Below are 21,394 nucleotides of genomic sequence, written 5' to 3' on the forward strand. Positions count from 1 at the left end.
TAAATAAATGTTAAATAAAAATATGGAAATATGTAAGGATATGACTGAAGCTGTGTTGCTCTGGAGCTCCCCCTGTTGGTCTGTCCCGGTAACAACATCCTGGTGCTGCCTGAGTGACTCTCACCAACTCCAGCATCAGTGATTTTGTTGCCGGGGGGAACCTCTCTCTCCTTGTTACCATGGTAGCAGCCAATCGGTGTGCTGAGGAGCTGACGATAAGTAGAGTTAAGATCAACAAAATCTCGCTGCCTGTGTAGTAGTCAGAAATAGCTTCAGAGAAAAATTTGAAATCCACATAGCTACAGTACTTGCAGTACTTACCTACCAGTAAATTACACCCGTACTTTATGCTATTGAGCAGTAAATGTTGTGAAGCATCATGTTTTCCTGTGGTACAATACATTCAATAACAATGATTGAATGGAATTGGTTTCTTGTGATACGATGTTATTGCAGTCAGAGTAGTATTACATATGGTTTAGTCTGGTCTGGTGAATGGGTGGCAAGTAGCCTAGCGGTTAAGACCGTTGGGCCAGTAACTGAAAGGTCGCTGGTTCGAATCCCTGAGCTGACTAGGTGAAAAATCTGTCTGGGCCCTTGAGCAAGGCACTAACCCTGATTGCTCCTGTAAATCTCTCTGGATAAGAGAGTCTGTTAAATGACTATAATGTGATGAAGTGTTCCTCCCTCTCCTCTTTACAGTGACCTGGCCTTAAGGAACTGCCTTCTGACCTCAGAGATGACAGTAAAGATAGGAGACTATGGCCTCTCACACAGCAGATACAAGGTGAGCCTACAGTATTAACCAGTCTTGGTGATGTACAGTAATAAACCAGTCTTGGTGAGTCTACAGTAATTAACCAGTCTTGGTGAGTCTACAGTAATAAACCAGTCTTGGTGAGTCTACAGTAATAAACCAGTCTTGGTGAGTCTACAGTAATAAACCAGTCTTGATGAGTCTACAGTAATAAACCAGTCTTGATGTGTCTACAGTAATAAACCAGTCTTGATGAGTCTACAGTAATAAACCAGTCTTGGTGAGTCTACAGTAATAAACCAGTCTTGGTGAGTCTACAGTAATAAACCAGTCTTGATGAGTCTACAGTAATAAACCAGTCTTGATGAGTCTACAGTAATAAACCAGTCTTGGTGAGTCTACAGTAATAAACCAGTCTTGATGAGTCTACAGTAATTAACCAGTCTTGGTGAGTCTACAGTAATTAACCAGTCTTGGTGAGTCTACAGTAATAAACCAGTCTTGGTGATCTACAGTAATAAACCAGTCTTGATGAGTCTACAGTAATAAACCAGTCTTGATGAGTCTACAGTAATAAACCAGTCTTGGTGATCTACAGTAATAAACCAGTCTTGGTTATATTGTATTTTATTATGTATTTTTCTACATACTGAATAGGGGTGGGGCAGAAGAATAGTTTCCATTGTAACAGACAGACGATAAAGTAGTATTTCCTTCAAATTATTCTGCTCTATTCTACTCTACTCTGTAGGATGACTACTTTGTGACTCCAGACCAGATCTGGGTGCCGCTGCGTTGGATCGCCCCAGAGCTCATAGACGAGGTGCATGGTAACCTACTAGTGGTGGACCAGACTAAGGACAGCAACGTCTGGTGAGCAGGGGGGAGGGGTCAGGGGTCAGGGTGTAGGTATGAATGGTGTCAGCACCATACACTATGGTTGACTCAGCCCCTACAGTGTTATTGTTAAGGTCAACGATACAGCTCTTCAACCAAACCTAGCCTGGTCCCAGATCAGTTTGTGCTCTTTCCAACTCCATAGCTCATTGTCAATCCAGATGTGACATGACAATGAGTGACAAGGAGTTGTCATGACAGCACAAACACACTGGGACTAAATAAAGGCTAATCAAAACCTGCTACATCTAATCAAACCTCTATTGAATAGGGATCGGTGTTTTCCCTGCCTAAGAGAAACTCTGGGATCTGGTGTCCAGAGTTTTTCCTAGTCAGGCCACATGGTCAACTATGAAGTTCCTCATCAGAAGATGTTACTTCATGGGTTAGTCTCTGTTCTAGGTCTGGGAGTGACTACCTGAAGACGTTACTTCATGGGTTTGTCTCTGTTCTAGGTCTCTGGGAGTGACTATCTGAAGACGTTACTTCATGGGTTTGTCTCTGTTCTAGGTCTCTGGGAGTGACTATCTGAAGACGTTACTTCATGGGTTAGTCTCTGTTCTAGGTCTCTGGGAGTGACTATCTGAAGACGTTACTTCATGGGTTTGTCTCTGTTCTAGGTCTCTGGGAGTGACTATCTGAAGACGTTACTTCATGGGTTTGTCTCTGTTCTAGGTCTCTGGGAGTGACTATCTGAAGACGTTACTTCATGGGTTTGTCTCTGTTCTAGGTCTCTGGGAGTGACTATCTGAAGACGTTACTTCATGGGTTTGTCTCTGTTCTAGGTCTCTGGGAGTGACTATCTGAAGACGTTACTTCATGGGTTTGTCTCTGTTCTAGGTCTCTGGGAGTGACTATCTGAAGACGTTACTTCATGGGTTTGTCTCTGTTCTAGGTCTCTGGGAGTGACTATCTGAAGACGTTACTTCATGGGTTTGTCTCTGTTCTAGGTCTCTGGGAGTGACTATCTGAAGACGTTACTTCATGGGTTTGTCTCTGTTCTAGGTCTCTGGGAGTGACTATCTGAAGACGTTACTTCATGGGTTTGTCTCTGTTCTAGGTCTCTGGGAGTGACTATCTGAAGACGTTACTTCATGGGTTTGTCTCTGTTCTAGGTCTCTGGGAGTGACTATCTGAAGACGTTACTTCATGGGTTTGTCTCTGTTCTAGGTCTCTGGGAGTGACTATCTGAAGACGTCACTTCATGGGTTTGTCTCTGTTCTAGGTCTCTGGGAGTGACTATCTGGGAGTTGTTTGAGTTGGGGAACCAGCCGTACAGACACTACACTGACAGACAGGTCCTGACCTACGCTGTGAAGGAACAGCAGCTCAAACTAACCAGGCCCCGGCTCAAAGTACCCCTGGCTGAGCGCTGGTGAGTACACACACACACAGATACACGCATGCACACATACATGCATGAATGCACTAATGCGCACACACACACAAGTGTACAAACGCATGCGCACATGGGCGGGATACGCCACAATCCTTTGGTCTGTAACCAATCATTAGTACTCCCTATCCTCATATCAACCAATCAATGCCTTTTATACTGGCGCACTAACCAACCATTAGTCTTCTTCTCCTGACATGGGTTGTAATCAATACCTCATTTACCTGGCTATGAGCCTCTCATTTTGTCAGGACCATATAATACATATTTCTGGCATCTCACACATACAGTACACAACACTTTTGCATTCATCCTTCTGTGGATGTCTGGCAAATAGTGTTCCTTTTATCAAGCATGTTACTCATTTAAAACAATAAAAAGTATTTAATGCTGACACACACAGGCACACACCTTCCTATATGCTAACCAATCTTTCCAATCACAGTTTCTGTATCTGGCTTGCATATATCCTTGTCAGATTGTAAGACTGGCGGCCAGTAACAGCTGACAAAGGACTTTCTCATCATATTGCTGTTTCCTAAATCAATTCCATGGTAGCTGCCTCATTTCAGTGTGATACAGCAATTTTTCATAATAAATGGACTATTGCTGAACCTCCAGAATTACATAGTAACACTTCTTCATCCCTTCCCCAACCCTCTGCCCTCTCTTTCTCTCTCCCTTCCTCCCTCCCTCCGTCTGTCGCTCCCTCCCACTCTCCCTCCGTCTGTCTGTTGCTCCCTCCCTCCGTCCGTCCCTCCCTCCGGCCCTCCCTTTCTCTCCCTTCCTTCCTCCCTCCCTCCGTCGCTCCCTCCCACTCTCCCACTCTCCCTCCGTCTGTCACTCCCTCCCACTCTCCCTCCGTCTGTCACTCCCTCCCTCTCTCCCTCCGTCTGTCACTCCCTCCCACTCTCCCTCCGTCTGTCACTCCCTCCCACTCTCCCTCCCTCCCTCCGTCTGTCACTCCCTCCCACTCTCCCTCCGTCTGTCACTCCCTCCCACTCTCCCTCCGTCTGTCACTCCCTCCCACTCTCCCTCCGTCTGTCGCTCCCTCCCTCCATCTGTCCCTCCCTCCGGCCCGCCCTCCCTCCATCTGTCTGTCGCTCCCTCCCCCCTCTTTCTCTCTCCTTCCCTCCGTCTGTTGCTCCCTCCTCCCTCCCTCTCTCTCTCCCTCCCTCCGTCTGTCGCTCCCTCCTCCCTCCCTCTCTCTCTCCCTCCCTCCGTCTGTTGCTCCCTCCTCCCTCCCTCTCTCTCTCCCTCCCTCCGTCTGTTGCTCCCTCCTCCCTCCCTCTCTCTCTCCCTCCCTCCGTCTGTTGCTCCCTCCTCCCTCCCTCCCTTTCCCTCCCTCCATCTGTTGCTCCCTCCTCCCTCCCTCTCTCTGTCTGTTGCTCCCTCCTCCTGTCTGTCGCTCCCTCCCCTCCTCCCGCCGTCTGTCTGTCTGTCTGGCCGGCCCTCCCTCCCTCCCTCCGTCTGTCTGGCCGGCCCTCCCTCCCTCCGTCTGTCTGTCTGTCGCTCCCTCCCCCCTCTTTCTCTCTCTCCCTCCCTCCCTCTGCTGTCGCTCCCTCCCTCCCTCTGGCCCTCCCTTTCTCCCTCTTTCTCTCCCTCCTTCTCTGTCGCTCCCCCCTCCTCCCTCCCCACATCCCTCCCTCCCTCTGTCTGTCGCTCCCCCGCCCCTCTCTCTCTCCCTCCCACTCTGTCGCTCCCCCTCCTCCCTCTCCCCCGCAGGTATGAAGTGATGCAGTTCTGCTGGCTGCAGCCAGAGCAGAGACCCAACAGTGAAGAGGTACATCTCCTCCTCACCTACCTGTGTGCCAAGGGGGCCAGTGCAGTCCAGGAGGACTTTGAACAGCGCTGGAACTCCCTGAGACCCAACCTGACTGGCAGCACCACCCACAGCCACACCGGCCCAGCCCCTCCACCACTAGCCCAGACCACTGTCGCTGCCCCAGCCCGACCACCTATCCCTGGGGACGTGGAGTTGGAGCCGGCCTCCACCTCCCGCAACTCCTTCCCCCTCCTAGAACACTTCTCCCAGGACAGCTTCCACTCCGACAGCGGTGACGACATCCTGACCGTGACAGAGACCAGCTATGGTGGGCTCAACTTTGAGTACAAGTGGGAGCAGGCGAGAGCCGAGCAGCCATACTGTTCCTCATCCACCAGCGGGCCTCTGGGCCAGGGCAACCCTCACTACCAGGACGTATACTACCCCGTCGGGAACACCTCCACCTCGGGCAGCTGTAAAGGGGACGGAGGGGATGGAGGGCTCGCTCTGGGGGTCTCCCCATCCTACTACGAGTCCGACCACTCCGGGTCGGGGTCAGGGTCGGGGGTAGGGGTGGTGCCGGTGTTGAGCGCTCACAGCCCTTCGGTCGGCAGTGAGTACTACATCCGTATTGAGGAGCCGGTGGTGTGTAATATCAACCTGGATGATAGTGTGGTTGACTACAGCCCCGGGTTGGAGGCTGAGGATGGCAGCCTCTCCTCAGGGAGCAGAACCCCACAGCCCCAGTCCCAGTCCCAGCCCAGTGCCTACTGGTCAGCAGCAGCAGGCGACAGCAGTGGGGGTAAACACAGTACCTATGACTCTGACAATAGCCCGGCCGTGTCCCTGACCATGGAGCCTCTCTTGAGACAGACAGCCAGTACAGCCAGTCCCGTGGAGCTGGGGCGGTCCCACCAGTACTTCTCACCCAATCAGAGACAGGCTTTCTACTGTGAACAGTTGCCCATTCGAGAGACGTGTTGCCAATCACCAGAGGACACGCCCATAATGTCCCAGCATCATCTAATGGGGAGGCTGGAAACCCCTCTGGGGGTGGGGTCCTCCCACTCCCAGTGCCCGAGTAGCCCTAGTCTGGGACACTGTGACCCCTACCTGGAGGCTAGCCAAGGCTTCACCACCACAGCCAGGAGGAAGGTTAGTGAACGCTACTATGACATGATGGCTCCCCTCAGAAAGACTCTACCCATGGCTAACCATATTAGCATTGACGTGGAGACAGGGGACGGGGGACTTTTGGTGGGGGGCAGGAGGAGAGGAGAAAGTGACACTGGGGACATCGACGATGGTGATCTCTTCTCCGAGAGAGAAGCAACCAACTGGACCTCCAACCACTCGGCCAATAACAACAGCATGACTTTTGACCTTAGGCAGACGGGCCAATCACAGGACAGCTATCTGGACCTCCATTACAACAACACCACGACACAGTCCTCTACTGTAACAGGCTCGTGTAACAGTAGCAACATGTGCCAGCAGCACAGCTCCAGAGCCTTCAGCTATATGGAGGCCACAGAGAGAGAGAGCGCTGTCTGCTCTTCCTCTAGCAGACCCAGTGAGGGCAGTAGTGCTACTACATATAGTCACCTGTGTCACGGAGCTAGAGATAAACCTGTGTGTCTCTCAGACCACTCTACTCTAGATCATCTAAGAGGTGTTGCTGTTGACTCTCTCTCCAGCTCTTCTGTTGCTGTCAAGTGTGTTAACCTCAAAGGTGGTGTAAAGGACAGCGTCCCCACCACCAAAACTACAACTACGGTGTCTGTAGAGGGACACAGTAAAAACCCATCTCTGACTACAGGAGAGATGCAATTCTCCCAACCCAAGATGATCCCAGAACCAGGCTATATCCAATCCCCGTCCACATACATGGAGCTTGACACTCGCACAGGCCTCAGCACTAAGGCAGTCCTGACAGAGAAACAGGGGGGTAATGTTTGGGAGATACCTTCACATGTTAAAGACATTAGAGGTCCAGCGGAGGTGATGTCTGGTGGTGTGGGGGAGAGGAGGCTGGGGATGGGGTTGGCCCACCCTGAAGGGGTACTGCTGGAGCCGGTCGGGTCCTTGTTTGAGGCTAGCAGAGGGCTGGACAGTGGGTTGGAGATGGCCGGTCATTCCAGCATCAGCCTAGTGGACATCAGCAACTGTAGCTACGACGATGAGGACGATGACATAACAGATATCACTTTTGGAATCTTGGCCGACTACTCCCTGGACTATGCTGACGAGGTCGGAGACGATCTAAGCCCCGCCCACCACCCCCACGGACGCTCCCTGCAGAACCCAGTGGGAACCCCCGACTCCGTGGACACCCTGAACATGCTGTCGCTGTCATTGTCGGTTACCACCACCAGCCCCTGTGAGGCCTTCAGCCTTGATGACGTCTTTCTCCATCCCTCCTCCTCCCTCTCCTCCTCTTTCACCTCCTCATCTCTCCTCCCCAAATCCCTGGACAGTGGCTACGACACAGAGAACAATGAAAGCCCAGAGTTCATCCTAAAGGAGGGAGGTGGGAATGGGGAGTTCCTATTGGACTGCGAAGGAAACCAACAACATCCAGTCCGCGGTGGGGTTAGCCTGGTCCTCGGTGGGAGCCACCCAGTCCGCGGTGGGGTTAGCCTGGGGCCGAGGTCGGACCAGATGGTCCTTCAGCAGGTGGACCTGGGTGATGGGGTTGGGGTCTCTCTGTGTACCTCTTCCTCCTCTGGCTGCACTGAGCTGCAGCTAAAGGGACTAAGTGACAAGAATCCGTTCATGGACTCTGCCTACTTCTCTGACTACGACGCGGAGAACGAGAGGAGTCCCCAGGATGAAGGGAGTAACTTCTTCTCCAGTCCAGGAGATAAGAAGGACTTTGTGGGGCACACAGTCTCGAAACAGAGGATAAGGTCGGCGAGGAGAGATGAACTCCAACCACAGATGGAGAGAGAGGACGGTTACCGTGACCTGACAGGAAACACAAACAGAAACACAAATGGAGTGGTGGTGTTTGACACTACCACAGGTTCCTCTCCCTCCTCGGCCCCCGGCCCGCGCCTCTCCATGCTGGCCCCCTTCCCCCCTCAGATGGGGGGCTGTCTGGCCAAAGAGTCCGCCCCTGACGATGCTGTAGGCCTGGAGTCTGAGCACAGCGGCGAGGAGCCGGCATCTGGGTGCAGCTCCACCATGGTGTCTGAGGGTTCCTCCACGGTACAGGAGGCTTCAGCCAGACACCCCGACCAGGATAACCATCACAGGGCCTCAGAGGATGACTACTCCCCCATCCAGTCCCTGGGCTCCGACTCTACCATAGACTACAGAGAGGAGGTGATGAAAGAGAAGGAGGAGGACGGGGAGGGAGAGCAGGGATCTACTGAGGAGGACATGCCAGAGTTTAATCAGGTCGATGAGGATGGAGAGAGAGGAGAGAGAGGAGGAGAAGAGGAGGAGTATGAGGAGTTAGAGGAGGAGGAGGAGGGCTACAGCAGACACCAGAACGGTCCTGTTGGCCTCCTCACCTCCTCTCCGTCGCTCCTCTCCTGCTCCCCCTCCCTCCAGGAGCTGTGTCGGGAGGTGGAGAGGCGAGCTCCTCTAACAGAGGGGGAGGAGTCAGACGACAGTGAGTCAGAAGAGGAGCTGCGGAGCTACAACCTGCAGGAGGAGCTGAGCGAGGAGGACAGTGAGGGGGAGGTTGGTTATATATTGGTTATATTCACGTTCCCCATTTTCCTACATTATTATAATCTATTTTAACCTGTTAAGGACAGACGTTCCGCTAGCCTGCGGAACCCCTAGCCAACAGCCAATGGCATCACACGGCGCGAAATACAAAACCAACTAAAATACCACAATTCAATTTTCTCAAACAATCAACTATTTTACACCATTTTAAAGACAAGACTCTTGTTAATCTAACCACATTGTCCGATTTCAACAAGGCTTTACAGCTAAAACAAAACATTAGATAATGTCAGGAGAGTACCCTGCCAAAAATAATCACACAGCCATTTTCAAAGCAAGCATATATGTCACAAAAACCAAAACCACAGCTAAATGCAGCACTAACCTTTGATGATCTTCATCAGATGACACTCCTAGGACATTATGTTATACAATACATGCATGTTTTGTTCAATCAAGTTCATATTTATATCAAAAAACAGCTTTTTACATTAGCATGTGATGTTCAGAACTAGCATACCCACCGCAAACTTCCGGTGAATTTACTAAATTACTCACGATAAACGTTGACAAAATACATAACAATTATTTTAAGAATTATAGATACAGAACTCCTTTATGCAATCGCGGTGTCAGATTTTAAAATAGCTTTTTGGCGAAAGCACATTTTGCAATATTCTGAGTACATAGCCCGGCCATCATAGCTAGCTAATTTGACACCCACCAAGTTTGGCCCTCACCAAACTCAGATTTACTATAAGAAAAATTGGATTACCTTTGCTGTTCTTCGTCAGAATGCACTCCCAGGACTTCTACTTCAACAACAAATGTTGTTTTGGTTCCAAATAATCCACAGTTATATTCAAATACCTCCGTTTTGTTCGTGCGTTCAGGTCACAATCCAAAGGGTGACGCGCGAGCGCATTTCGTGACCAAAAAATTCAAAATATTCCATTACCGTACTTCGAAGCATGTCAAATGCTGTTTAAAATAAATTTTTATGCTATTTTTCTCATAAAATAGCGATAATATTCCAACCGGGCGACGTTGTATTCATTCAAAGGCTGAAAGAAAAAAATGGAGTCGTCTCGTGGACGCGCATCTCCAGTGTCACTGTTCTCAGCCTGACCACTCACAAAAACTCCTGCTGTTTTTCGCCCAGAGACTGCAGACACCCCATTACACTTTCTGGCGCCTTCTGAGAGCCAATGGAAGCCTTAGAAAATGTCACGTTACAGCACAGATGCTGTATTTTCAATAGAGATGCCACAGAAGGAGAACAAATTGTCAGACAGGGCACTTCCTGTATGGAATCTTCTCAGGTTTTGGCCTGCCATGCGAGTTCTGTTATACTCACAGACACCATTCAAACAGTTTTAGAAACTTTAGAGTGTTTTCTATCCAAAGCCAATAATTATATGCATATTCTAGTTTCTGGGCAGGAGTAGTAACCAGATTAAATCGGGTACGTTTTTTATCCGGCCGTGAAAATACTGCCCCTTATCCCAAACAGGTTAAACCTGAGATCCGCAATAGGAGCAGCAGGGCCACTGGTCGCCCCAGGCACATTTCTTATCGTTTTAGTTCAGAGGAAATGAGCATCCAGCGTCGTGGTAAAACAGAATGGTAGTATATAATCTACTGTTCTATCTGGCATGCAATGATGTCAGAGAGGAAAAAACTGTGTTTATTGTTTGAAGTCATGAATTTTTGTTGCAGTATCACAAACCGGCCACAGGAGTCTGGTGTCACCTTAATTTGGGAGGACAGGCTCGTGGTAATGGCTGGAGCGAAATAAGTGGAATAGTATCAAATACATCAAACACATGATTCCATGTGTTTGGTGCCATTCCATTAGCTCCGTTTCAGACATTATTATGAGCCGTTCTCCCCTCAGCAGCCTCCTGTGAAACGGAGGTGGCCGTTTCACCGCTGTAGATTGGAGCGTTAATTATGTAAAGCAGTGTTTCCCAAACCTGAGGAACATTATGTGTTTCTGGCCAAGTACTAACACAGTTAATTCAACTAATCAACTCATCATGAAGAGTGGAATCAGTTGTGTTAATGCTAGGGTTAAAAACTACAATGTGCTCCACTTTGGGTCCCCAGGACCAGGATTAAAGTGTGTTGTGACTGACTCACTTGACTTGACTAGGTGATGGGGGTGCCAGTGGTGGTGAGCGATAGTAGTGGGGCCAGAAACCTCCGCAGCCTCCTCAAGATGCCTACGCTCCTCACACAGTCCTTCTGTGACGAGCTGGACAGGAAGAAGAAAGCCGTGTCCTTCTTTGATGACGTCACCGTCTTCCTGTTCGACCAGGTCAGTCACTCTGCAAGCATAGTGACATCACTATGGTCAATAAATGACAATAGTTCATACTGGATGAAAAAGGCACCATGCATTATAGAGCATTCATAGTCTTTATAACCGCTGCATAGATGCATCACAAATCATTTATAAGCAGTCACACAACATAAAAGTGGTGTTAAAGTTGGGCCAGTTGAATTATTGTTTTCTGGACTGGTAGATGTATTTGAGACTTTCTGACTGATTTCTCTTTCACCTCCAGGAGAGCCCCACAGGAGAGCTGGCTGACTTCACGTTTCCCCCAGGAGCAGAGTCCAGCGGCCAGGCCTCGGGCGGGGAGAACCCCCAACCGGACCTCCAGCCCCACCCCACCATGGGCCACCACTACCACCCCACCATGGGCCACCACCTCCACCCCCCGGACAGGGCACCACACGCCTCAGAGGACTCTGATGGCAACATGTCAGAAGAAGGTAAGAGTGAAAAATACTTTCAGTTACAAGAACAGTTAGAGACCAAGAAGGTTAAGAATGGATCCCTGAGGATGCAAGAACAGTAAGAGACCAAGAGGGTTAAGAATGGATCCCAGAGGGATACAAGAACAGTAGGAGACCAAGAGGGTTAAGAATGGATGGTATACTGTATCAGTTCTAAACCCCCTCTGTGTGTGTTGTGTGTGTGTGTGTGTGTGTCATGTGTGTGTGTGCGCGCATATTCAGGTGGAGGGTTTGAGTGGGAGGATGACATCCCATTGATGACCAGCCCGTTGTCCAGCCCATCTACAGCTGAGCCACCGGTCTCCGATCCCATCCCGGTCCCTGCTGCCAAGCCTCCCGATGACAAGCCGGTAGCAGTAACAGCAGCATCACAGTTCTCCCGTTTCAGCGTGTCCCGCTCCCGCTTCTCCATCACACATGTCCCCAATCCAGACATGAACTCAGCTGGAGGTCAGTCCTGGTGAACACTCCCCTGGTACTGTAGTACTGTAGTAGTCACTAGTGTCCTGTTAAACACTCCCCTGGTACTGTAGTACTGTAGTAGTCACTAGTGTCCTGTTAAACACACCCCTGGTACTGTAGTACTGTAGTAGTCACTAGTGTCCTGTTAAACACTCCCCTGGTACTGTAGTACTGTAGTAGTCACTAGTGTCCTGTTAAACACTCCCCTGGTACTGTAGTAGTCACTAGTGTCCTGTTAAACACTCCCCTGGTACTGTAGTAGTCACTAGTGTTCTGTTATACACTCCCCTGGTACTGTAGTACTGAAGTAGTCACTAGTGTCCTGTTAAACACTCCCCTGGTACTGTAGTAGTCACTAGTGTCCTGTTAAACACTCCCCTGGTACTGTAGTAGTCACTAGTGTCCTGTTAAACACTCCCGTAGTACTGTAGTAGTCACTAGTGTTCTGTTATACACTCCTCTGGTACTGTAGTAGTCACTAGTGTCCTGTTAAACACTCCCGTAGTACTGTAGTAGTCACTAGTGTCCTGTTAAACACTCCCCTGGTACTGTAGTAGTCACTAGTGTCCTGTTAAACACTCCCGTAGTACTGTAGTAGTCACTAGTGTTCTGTTATACACTCCCCTGGTACTGTAGTACTGTAGTAGTCACTAGTGTCCTGTTAAACACTCCCCTGGTACTGTAGTACTGTAGTAGTCACTAGTGTTCTGTTATACACTCCCCTGATACTGTAGTACTGTAGTAGTCACTAGTGTCCTGTTCACAATACTGAGCCCAGCCTAGCTGTACTGGCCTGGTCACATTGTGCCCTGCTCACAATACTGAGCCCAGCCTAGCTGTACTGGCCTGGTTACGTGGAGCCCTGTTCACAATACTGAGCCCAGCCTAGCTGTACTGGCCTGGTCACATTGTGCCCTGCTCACAATACTGAGCCCAGCCTAGCTGTACTGGCCTGGTTACGTGGTGCCCTGTTCACAATACTGAGCCCAACCTAGCTGTACTAGACTGACCTGGTTACGTAGTGTCCTGTTCACAATACTGAGCCCAGCCTAGCTGTACTGAGCTGGTTATGTAGTGCCTTGTTCACAATACTGAGCCCAGCCTAGCTGTACTGGGCTGACCTGGTTATGTAGTGCCCTGTTCACAAAACTGAGCCCAAGCTAGCTGTACTGGGCTGACCTGGTTATGTAGTGCCCTGTTCACAAAACTGAGCCCAAGCTAGCTGTACTGGGCTGACCTGGTTATGTAGTGCCCTGTTCACAATACTGAGCCCAAGCTAGCTGTACTGGGCTGACCTGGTTATGTAGTGCCCTGTTCACAATACTGAGTCCAAGCTAGCTGTACTGGGCTGACCTGGTTATGTAGTGCCCTGTTCACAATACTGAGCCCAAGCTAGCTGTACTGGGCTGACCTGGTTATGTAGTGCCCTGTTCACAATACTGAGCCCAAGCTAGCTGTACTGGGCTGGTGTGGTTATGTAGTGCCCTGTTCACAATACTGAGCCCAAGCTAGCTGTACTGGGCTGGTGTGGTTATGCATCCACCATAGTTGCTGGAGTGGACAATGTACTGTCAAAAGAAAGGGCAGCACAGTACAGTTTAGGTCGACACGATAGTGTGAAAAGGGAAATGTCACATCTGCGCTAACAAATCCTCTTCTCTTGTCTCACAGGGACCAGTGAAGACGGAGAGAGGCAGTGAAAGAAGGATTGAAGGGGTCTTCTCCATGACAGGAGGGTGTATACCTCTCCTAGTATGACTACCATGTGTTCAGACCTGGGATCTCCAGCACCTGATGACCCTGTATGAGCCAATGCCTCATATTGTAGTGACACAACATCTACATCCCAAATGACAGCCTATTCCCTATGTGCCCTGGTCAACAATTGTGGAAAACATAGGGAACAGGGTGCCATTTGGGATGCAAAACAAACACCTTAAATGGTTCCTTCTCTTACTTTGTATTATTACTCCAGAGAGAGACAGAGAGATAGCTGTAGGAATGATGACAGAGTCCTGAGAGGACCACAACCAAGCAGAATGTGACTGATAATATAGATGTATTAGAGATATATAACATCTACACTTATGACAATTAATAATAACTTATTTGCTCAAATCACCATTGACGTTCATTAGCGACAAGTCATTTGGGGAAAGGAAAAAGAGACAAGAAAAATGACAGACTTGGTCTCATTGCTGCTCTCTCATTGGCTGCTTTGGTCCCCCATCTGCTTGCTCATTGGCTGGTTGGATCTTCTGGAACAGTGTTACAGCGCTTCCCTGGAGCCATTGAATAACGTCTGATGACTGCCCCACAGGAAGCTGCTGTCTGTGGGGGTTCAAAGATGAAGATAAACCCCCGCCCGACAGAGGAATAGTGGTGGGGGTGCTGCGAAACTTACTGTGCCCCCTTGACAAAGCCACAGGAATGTGGACGGTCTTGCTGATGTTTTAGTTCAGGGATAAAAAAGGTATTATTATGATGTTATACCATAGCATTGTTGAATATGTGTTTCTGATTGGCTTGAAGGGCATTCTAGAGCGTGCATTATTTCCGTATAACGCACGGTATATTTGCACGGTAGAAAGACTATAGTTCGTTCTTACATATTATATGTTTGAGCTGCTTTTGAAAGCAAAAGTTCAATTGAAAACATTATTGGCATGTTTGAATTCGATTTTCATGATGGCGAGCTAGGACTGATGGTTTGGTTAGCTAAACTAGCAAGTCTGTTTGCTTGGTTACCAAGGCAACCACTGTCGCTGTCTAGTAAACTTGCTAGCTACTTCAGTGGATGTTAAACACATTTCTACTTGCAAATTAACACATTTCTAGCAGCAAATGTGTTAAATTATAGCCCTGGTATAAAAGGAATAATCAACTTGGGGCTCTATGCATACTCTGGAAAAGTTGAAGGTCAGCTGGAACACACCTTCCACATCGTTCATTATTTTCCATAGAACACATAGCTCTGGTTGATTATCCCTTACATAACAGATCATTAGAACAAGAGCCCTGTTGAAATGTATGTATGTTATAATATATATGGCTCTGCTTACAACTTGGTAACACTGTTATGTGTCTGTTTCACAGTTCTTTGTAACGTTAGTTACTCCTCCCCTTACAAAAAAAAGGCAGTTTTGAAACTGCAGTAAAAGTGCAGTAACTGCAGTCAACTGTGGTATTTTGGATGCAGTAATTGCAGAATAACTGCAGTTACACTGCCAAATGACTGCAGTAAAAAGAAAATGGTTATTTTGGACACAGTATTTGCAGCAAACTGCAGTTATACTGCACTCTAATGGCAATATTTTTTGGTAAGTGTCCTCTCTCTGGTCAATGAAGACCTCCACATCTGTTCAAAATGCACTTCCTCTATTAGAATGATTAGGCCAGTTGAGAAGCTCTAAAGTAGATATATTTAGGGTAGAAGCGTGTACTGAACAAAACCTGATAGAGTGCCATTTCAGCCGAGCCTGTAGGAGCCTGTTAGTAGCACCACCTATAGATCAATGTTGAAAATACATCTACTGTACCTGCATTTACGTTTCAGGTCACCCCTGTGTTGGGTCTACATGACTAAAATATAAGGCGGAGAACACTGTGTGTAATGTTAATGTAATGGATCTGTTACAGCATAGATCCATGAGGGTCGTGTTCATTAGGTATGAATAGGGTGAAAAAAGTACTGAAATGAGGGTGAGACTATCTGGACTTTAAAATTATATATATATTTAACTAGGCAAGTCAGTTAAGAACAAATTCTTATTTACAATGAAAGCCTACCGAAGAACTGCCTTGTTCAGGGGCAGAACGACAGATTTTATCTTATCAGCTCGGGGATTCGATTCAGCAACCTTTCGGTTACTGGCTCTAACCACTAGGCTACCTGCCGCCCACTTGTCCGACTTGTCCAATAAGACAAGCTCATTAACCTTTTTCATTGCAAAACCTTTTCCGTTAAGTGCCCTAATGAACGTGACCCAGGATCCCTGTTTGTGTCTGTCCCTGGAAACTGAAGGGTCAGTTGGTAACAAAACATTATTAGTGTATTATAATGCTCTATAAAGGACGCTATAAAGTATTATACATTACTGTCTAGCCCATGTAATGATTCATACAGTAGCTTTGCTCACGTTTAATTTAACCAGTGATACAATGAGTGGAATGTGACGGAGGGAGAGAAAAGTGGGATGAATAGAAGAAAGAGATTTGCATCCTAAAATGGCACCCTATTCCCTTTATAGTGCACTACTTTTGACCAGAACCCAATGGGCCCTTTATAGTAGACTACTTTCGACCAGGGCCCATAGAGCATTTGAGACGCCACCCAGGTGAAGCCACAGCCACACTGGTTTGGTCATAATATCTCTTCTGGACGGTTTTCCTGGACACAGATGAATCGTAGTCCTGGACTAACAAAGACTTTCAATAGAGAATCACCATTAAAATAGGTTTTGAGACCAGGACTTATTCTGTGTCTGGGAAACCATCCCGGTATGTTTAAATGCAAGAGCATCTTTCAATTCAACTACATGTCTATACTATATCTGTCATGAAGCTGTGATTGTCACCGGTCTACCTACACCATCTAATGCAGGTCTATTTTATTACATGTAAGATATGGTTATCTGTACAGGTGTTCAAGGTGTACAGAAATTGCAACAGGAACGGTTACAGATTGACTCATCTCACATAATAATGTATGAATGTTATCAACATGTTTCAAGATCATTTGACTTGGTTTTACTACTGCTGTACCCTCCTCTCCTTCCGGGCCCATGTGTCAAGCGTCTCAAAGCAGGAGTGCTGACTTAGGATCAGTTTGGCCTTTTAGATCGCAATAAGATCACACAGGCAGGACCTGATCCTAGATCAGTACTCATTCTCTGAGACACTTGATACATACACCCCCCTGATTCTCCTGAGTCACTAAAAGGGCCAATTCTATTTTCTCTCTCTCCGCCTGCCTTTTAAGTTTTTCACATTCTGCAAGAAGAGAGACTTTTCCCCTAGTATTTCTTATCTACCAATATGAGTCTGTTTCTGAAATGTCATCATATTCTCTATATAGTGCACTAAGAAAAATACTCATATTTGTGCACTAAATAGGGAGTAGGGGCCATTTCAGTCACAACTTTAACCTCTATGGGATCGGTGTTCCCCCCACAGGACGGTTGAGCTAATGTGATTAGCATGACGTTTTAAGTAACAAGAACATTTCCCACGACATAGACATATCTGATATGGGCAGAAAGCTTAAATTCCTGTTAATCTAACTGCACTGTCTAATTTACAGTACAGTGAAAGAATACCATGCTATTCTTTGAGGAGAGTGCACAGTTATGTATCTGAAAATGTATCAATAAACCAATTAGACACATTTGGCCAGACTTGATACAACATTTTGAACAGTAATGCAATGGTTTATTGGATCAGTCTAAAACTTTGCACATACACTGCTGCCATCGTATTTCAGACACCACTTTAAAGTAATCCACTGCAGCCAGATTGTGGAGTTACTTACCTGCTCCTCTTTGCTCTCTGTAGAGCATAAGTTCTCAACCAGTCCATGCCGGCTTGTCTAAATAGTGGCGGTGCGTAAAGATTGCACTTACCACAAATTCCTCTTTTTCCCTGTGTTTGCCGTATTGTACATTGCTCTTGTCATTAGCACAATATACAAGATCCCGATTTTAGCTTCAAGGCGGCGGCCATTTTGAAAATCCTAAAAGGTAGATTGCGCTGATTTAATGGCACACTAAAACATGTCGCGCGCCATAGTTTTCAAACACAGTGGATAGTGCTAAAACAATTGTCATATCTGAATTCTGCCATCTTTATGCACGTTGGCCATTTGCCAAAGAGAAAGGACAACAATAACCAATGGCTAAGCTAAATAGACAATTGATATTAGTAGGTGAGATGGGTTGGTCCGTACACCAGTAGTAACACCATCATGGACCCCAGGAAGAGTAGCTGCTGCTTTTACAACAGCTAATGGGGATCCTAATAAAATACCAAATACCAAATCATCATCACTCTATAGATCCATTCTAGCCTGGTCCCAGATCTGCTGGTGCTCTTTCCAACTCATTGTCAAGCTAAACATTTGACATAGCAATTCCACAAGGTGTTGGTAAGAGAGCAGAAACCGACTGGCATCCAGGCTAGTTCCATTCCTCAAGGCCTATGTCTCAGTTTCATGGCTGTCGTGCTAAAGTATAATTCAAGACAAATAAATCAAGCCAGTTTTTTTCCCTCTTGTGTCTGTCACATTTATTGCTTTGTTTACTGTAATTAATTAATTAATTAATTAATGTGAGCATAGGTGCCTGAGCAATTGAGCAAATGAATCATCTGCATTCCCACTTTGAAAATAGGGTTGCAAATGTATGTTTTTGCACCCCCACATTTTTGGACCAGAAAAGTATCATGACCCATTGGGTAATTTGTCATCATGCTTGTAGTCTTCAGCAACCTGGGAATCAGTGAAACACTCCTTGACCAGAGGCCCCAGGTGATCCGCCACTGCCGGCGGCACATTGTCCTCATAGAGAAAATAAATGAACTTCATCCTTGCTACTGTTCTTTGATGAAGAGTCTCTCCCTTCTCATATAAAGTTAGGATTCATGAGATAACCTGTAAGAGCTTTAGTGCACAAGCCCCTTCAGTGTCATAAATGTAAAATATTTGGTCATGTGTCAAGTGTGTGCAGAAGGGAAGAGTATTGTATGCCAGATTAATGAAAATGCTGCAACTGTGGAGGTGAACATGCGCCTGAATTCCTGGAGTGCCCTGTTAGGGTGAAGGAGAATGAGGTGGCAAGGGTAAGTAGTGTCCAGTGTGTCTCCTATCTGGAGGCGGTGAGAAAATTGGAAGGAACGAGTGATGGGGAATAAACAATGGTAGTAGAGCGACCATGACCAGTGAAAAGTTCTCATCAACCAAGGAATAGTGAAATACTACATGGTAAAAAGGGGGACTTTGTATTATGTATTGCAATGGTCATAAACTGTACAGCACAAGCGGAGAATAAATCTAAGAACATTGGAATCATTGTGAATGCCGCAGAACGTTTTTTGGGGGGCTGTGCCGAGTCTGTGCAAGAAATCCTGTCAGTGAATGTACTGCCATCACAGAACCCTGAGCCTGTGTAGGGATGTATTTTGGAGTGGACTGTGATTGAAGAAGTGGGATTGGTTCTTGGTTGACGTGTTTTATTTGGTATGATGACGTTTATCCCATACCCCTACCAGCATTGGATACCAACCGCCGTTAAACCCCATCGAAGAAGAGTACGTTGTGTTCCAAGTGGCTCTTGGGTAAAGGTAGGCGGTAGCAAACAACAGGATTCTTGAAAAGGGTGTTGTTGAACGTTTTCTTGACTTTTATAGATCAGGTAAACTCTTTGCAAATAATTTTTCTGAAGTAAGGTCAGCCTACATGAGACGTTTATTTGTCACAATTTAAATCGTGTTCTGATATTTAATTAGATGTTTGATTGCTCTGGTATAATCTTTATCTGAACGCTATGACAAAGGAATAACTGTTGCCTACACATTTCTTGTCATGTGAAGAAACAGTAGCTTCCTTGATGGATTTGGTAAGTTTGGTTACCTTTTAACAGTAGTGAATAGCTCAGCTGTATACAATTATACGTTCAGTTAACTTTTAACATTATATCTCTGCTGTGTGGCATAAAAAGGTGAGTTTGGTAAACTAACAGTAGCCTATAGCTCTACTGTATAAAATGGCTTGGTCTAGTTTTCATCATCTTTGATCATCCACATCAATGCGTTACATTTAAACAGCTGGACAAAATAAACCATGGCGGTAATTAAAGCTGGACAAAATAAACCATGGCGGTAATTAAAGCTGGACAAAATAAACCATGGCGGTAATTAAAGCTGGACAAAATAAACCATGGCGGTAATTAAGTTGTTGGGATATTTTTGTCCTTCAACAAAGGAACCTTCTAGCCTATCGCACACAAACCTTTACACAAAATGATTGCTGTTTTGAAACTGCAGTAAAATTGCAGTAACTGCCGTCGACTGTGGTATTCTGGACGCAGTAATTGCAGAATAACTGCGGTGTACTGCACTGTAACTGCAGTTACACTGCAAAATTACTGCAGTAAAAAAACGCATTTTGGACACAGTATTTGAAACATACTGCAGTTGCACTCTGAATGCAATGTTATTTTTGTAAGGGGATTGATACAAGTCAGTGCGCAACGAGCAGGTAAAGTCAAAACCATGGAGAAATAATTACACCTAGCCTACACCTTGTCCTTTAGAATAGCCGGACAGTGAAACAAAAATCACTTCAATCGTGTAAGTTCAGGTAGACAGCGGTCTACAACATAAGTAGCATACACCACGGCAATTTGATATTGCTTTTTGTCAGGTACAAGGAACTGCATGGGCACGTTAGGTTATAGCACATGTAACCGATGTGAAATGGCTAGTTAGCGGTGGTGCGCGCTAATAGCGTTTTAATCAGTGACGTCACTCGCTCTGAGACTTGAAGTAGGGTTTCCCCTTGCGTTGCAGCAGGGGCCGCGGCTTTTGTGGCGCGATGGGTAACGATGCTTCGTGGGGTGTCAGTTGTTGATGTGTGCAAGGGTCCCTGGTTCGAGCCCGGGTTGGGGCGAAGAGAGGGACGGAACCTACACGGTTACACACACATTCAACCTCCCAAAATAGCCTGCTTACCAAACAGATGTCTGTCATGGGGTAAAACGTAAATAAGGCGCAATCACTCAAATCCTCGTGAATTGTTTAATCCATTAGGACATTTCAGGCAGAACCAATCAAATCGTCTGTAATAGAAAATAATATGTTCTAATGTTTATTACCCTGAAATAATTGTCTTTAAAAATTCTGCGCATTTAGGCCCTTTTCAAATGATTACTCTTTTGGAGAAGTAACTGAAATGCGCACTGGCAATTATTATTTTCTATTTTTGTTCAATTACATGATATTATAGACGCACAGAATATGTATTGGTTGAAGCCCAATGTTAAATTCAAATCTCCCTACCATCATATCTAAACCAATATGACACCAATGTCGATAAAAATCCCCAAATCAATATGATTTGTTACTCCCCACCTCTCTCGTCATGAGCTGTTCAGACATAACGAATAATTCTATACCAGTTTTCTAACAGGGTCCTTAGCAATTTAGTTTTTAGAGTATTTTCTGTGCCTACCTAGCTCAAATTATTGATGTCGGAATAAAACGAGACTATAGTTTGCATTAAGTGACCATTGGATAAAAAAAATGGATTGACTAAGTTTGAATCTGCAACAGTTTTTATTACATGTACAATGTATCGTTCTCACGTGCACATTTCCGTCCTTTAAGAACCAACGATGTGCGACCCTTTTTGTAGCTTTTCTGACAATGCAAACATATTTTCAACCAAATCTCAGTTGCTCGGCAACTATACAGCTGCTATTAGCTAACATTAGCTTGCTTGTCCAAAGTCCAGCTGCTAGCCTCTGTAGCTAGCTATCACCAGTCAGCTGAAAGTTATCTAGCTAGCTAACCAACAGGCAAAGGAATGGTAACCAGCTATTTGTTTGTGGAAGTGTAACCAATGTGAAATGGCTAGTTA

General features: G+C 46.5%; 1 protein-coding gene across 4 annotated transcripts in view; it reads left to right on the forward strand.

Annotated features, from left to right (window-relative positions):
- Positions 1-18,028, forward strand: part of LOC106606284 (serine/threonine-protein kinase LMTK1-like) — an 83,013-nt gene extending 64,985 nt beyond the window's left edge. For all 4 annotated transcript variants that reach the window (XM_045715732.1, XM_045715729.1, XM_045715730.1 and 1 more), the window contains 8 exons: positions 703-787; positions 1,509-1,630; positions 2,880-3,029; positions 4,776-8,505; positions 10,652-10,816; positions 11,067-11,277; positions 11,524-11,751; positions 13,435-18,028. In XM_045715732.1, the coding sequence (XP_045571688.1) occupies positions 703-787; positions 1,509-1,630; positions 2,880-3,029; positions 4,776-8,505; positions 10,652-10,816; positions 11,067-11,277; positions 11,524-11,751; positions 13,435-13,463 (4,720 nt within the window). In that variant the 3' untranslated portion in view covers positions 13,464-18,028. The remainder of the gene's footprint in view (positions 1-702; positions 788-1,508; positions 1,631-2,879; positions 3,030-4,775; positions 8,506-10,651; positions 10,817-11,066; positions 11,278-11,523; positions 11,752-13,434) is intronic.
- Positions 18,029-21,394: the final 3,366 nt, after the last annotated feature.

The sequence above is a fragment of the Salmo salar genome, chromosome ssa03 (genome assembly GCF_905237065.1).
Source record: "Salmo salar chromosome ssa03, Ssal_v3.1, whole genome shotgun sequence".
Lineage (NCBI taxonomy): Eukaryota > Metazoa > Chordata > Actinopteri > Salmoniformes > Salmonidae > Salmo > Salmo salar.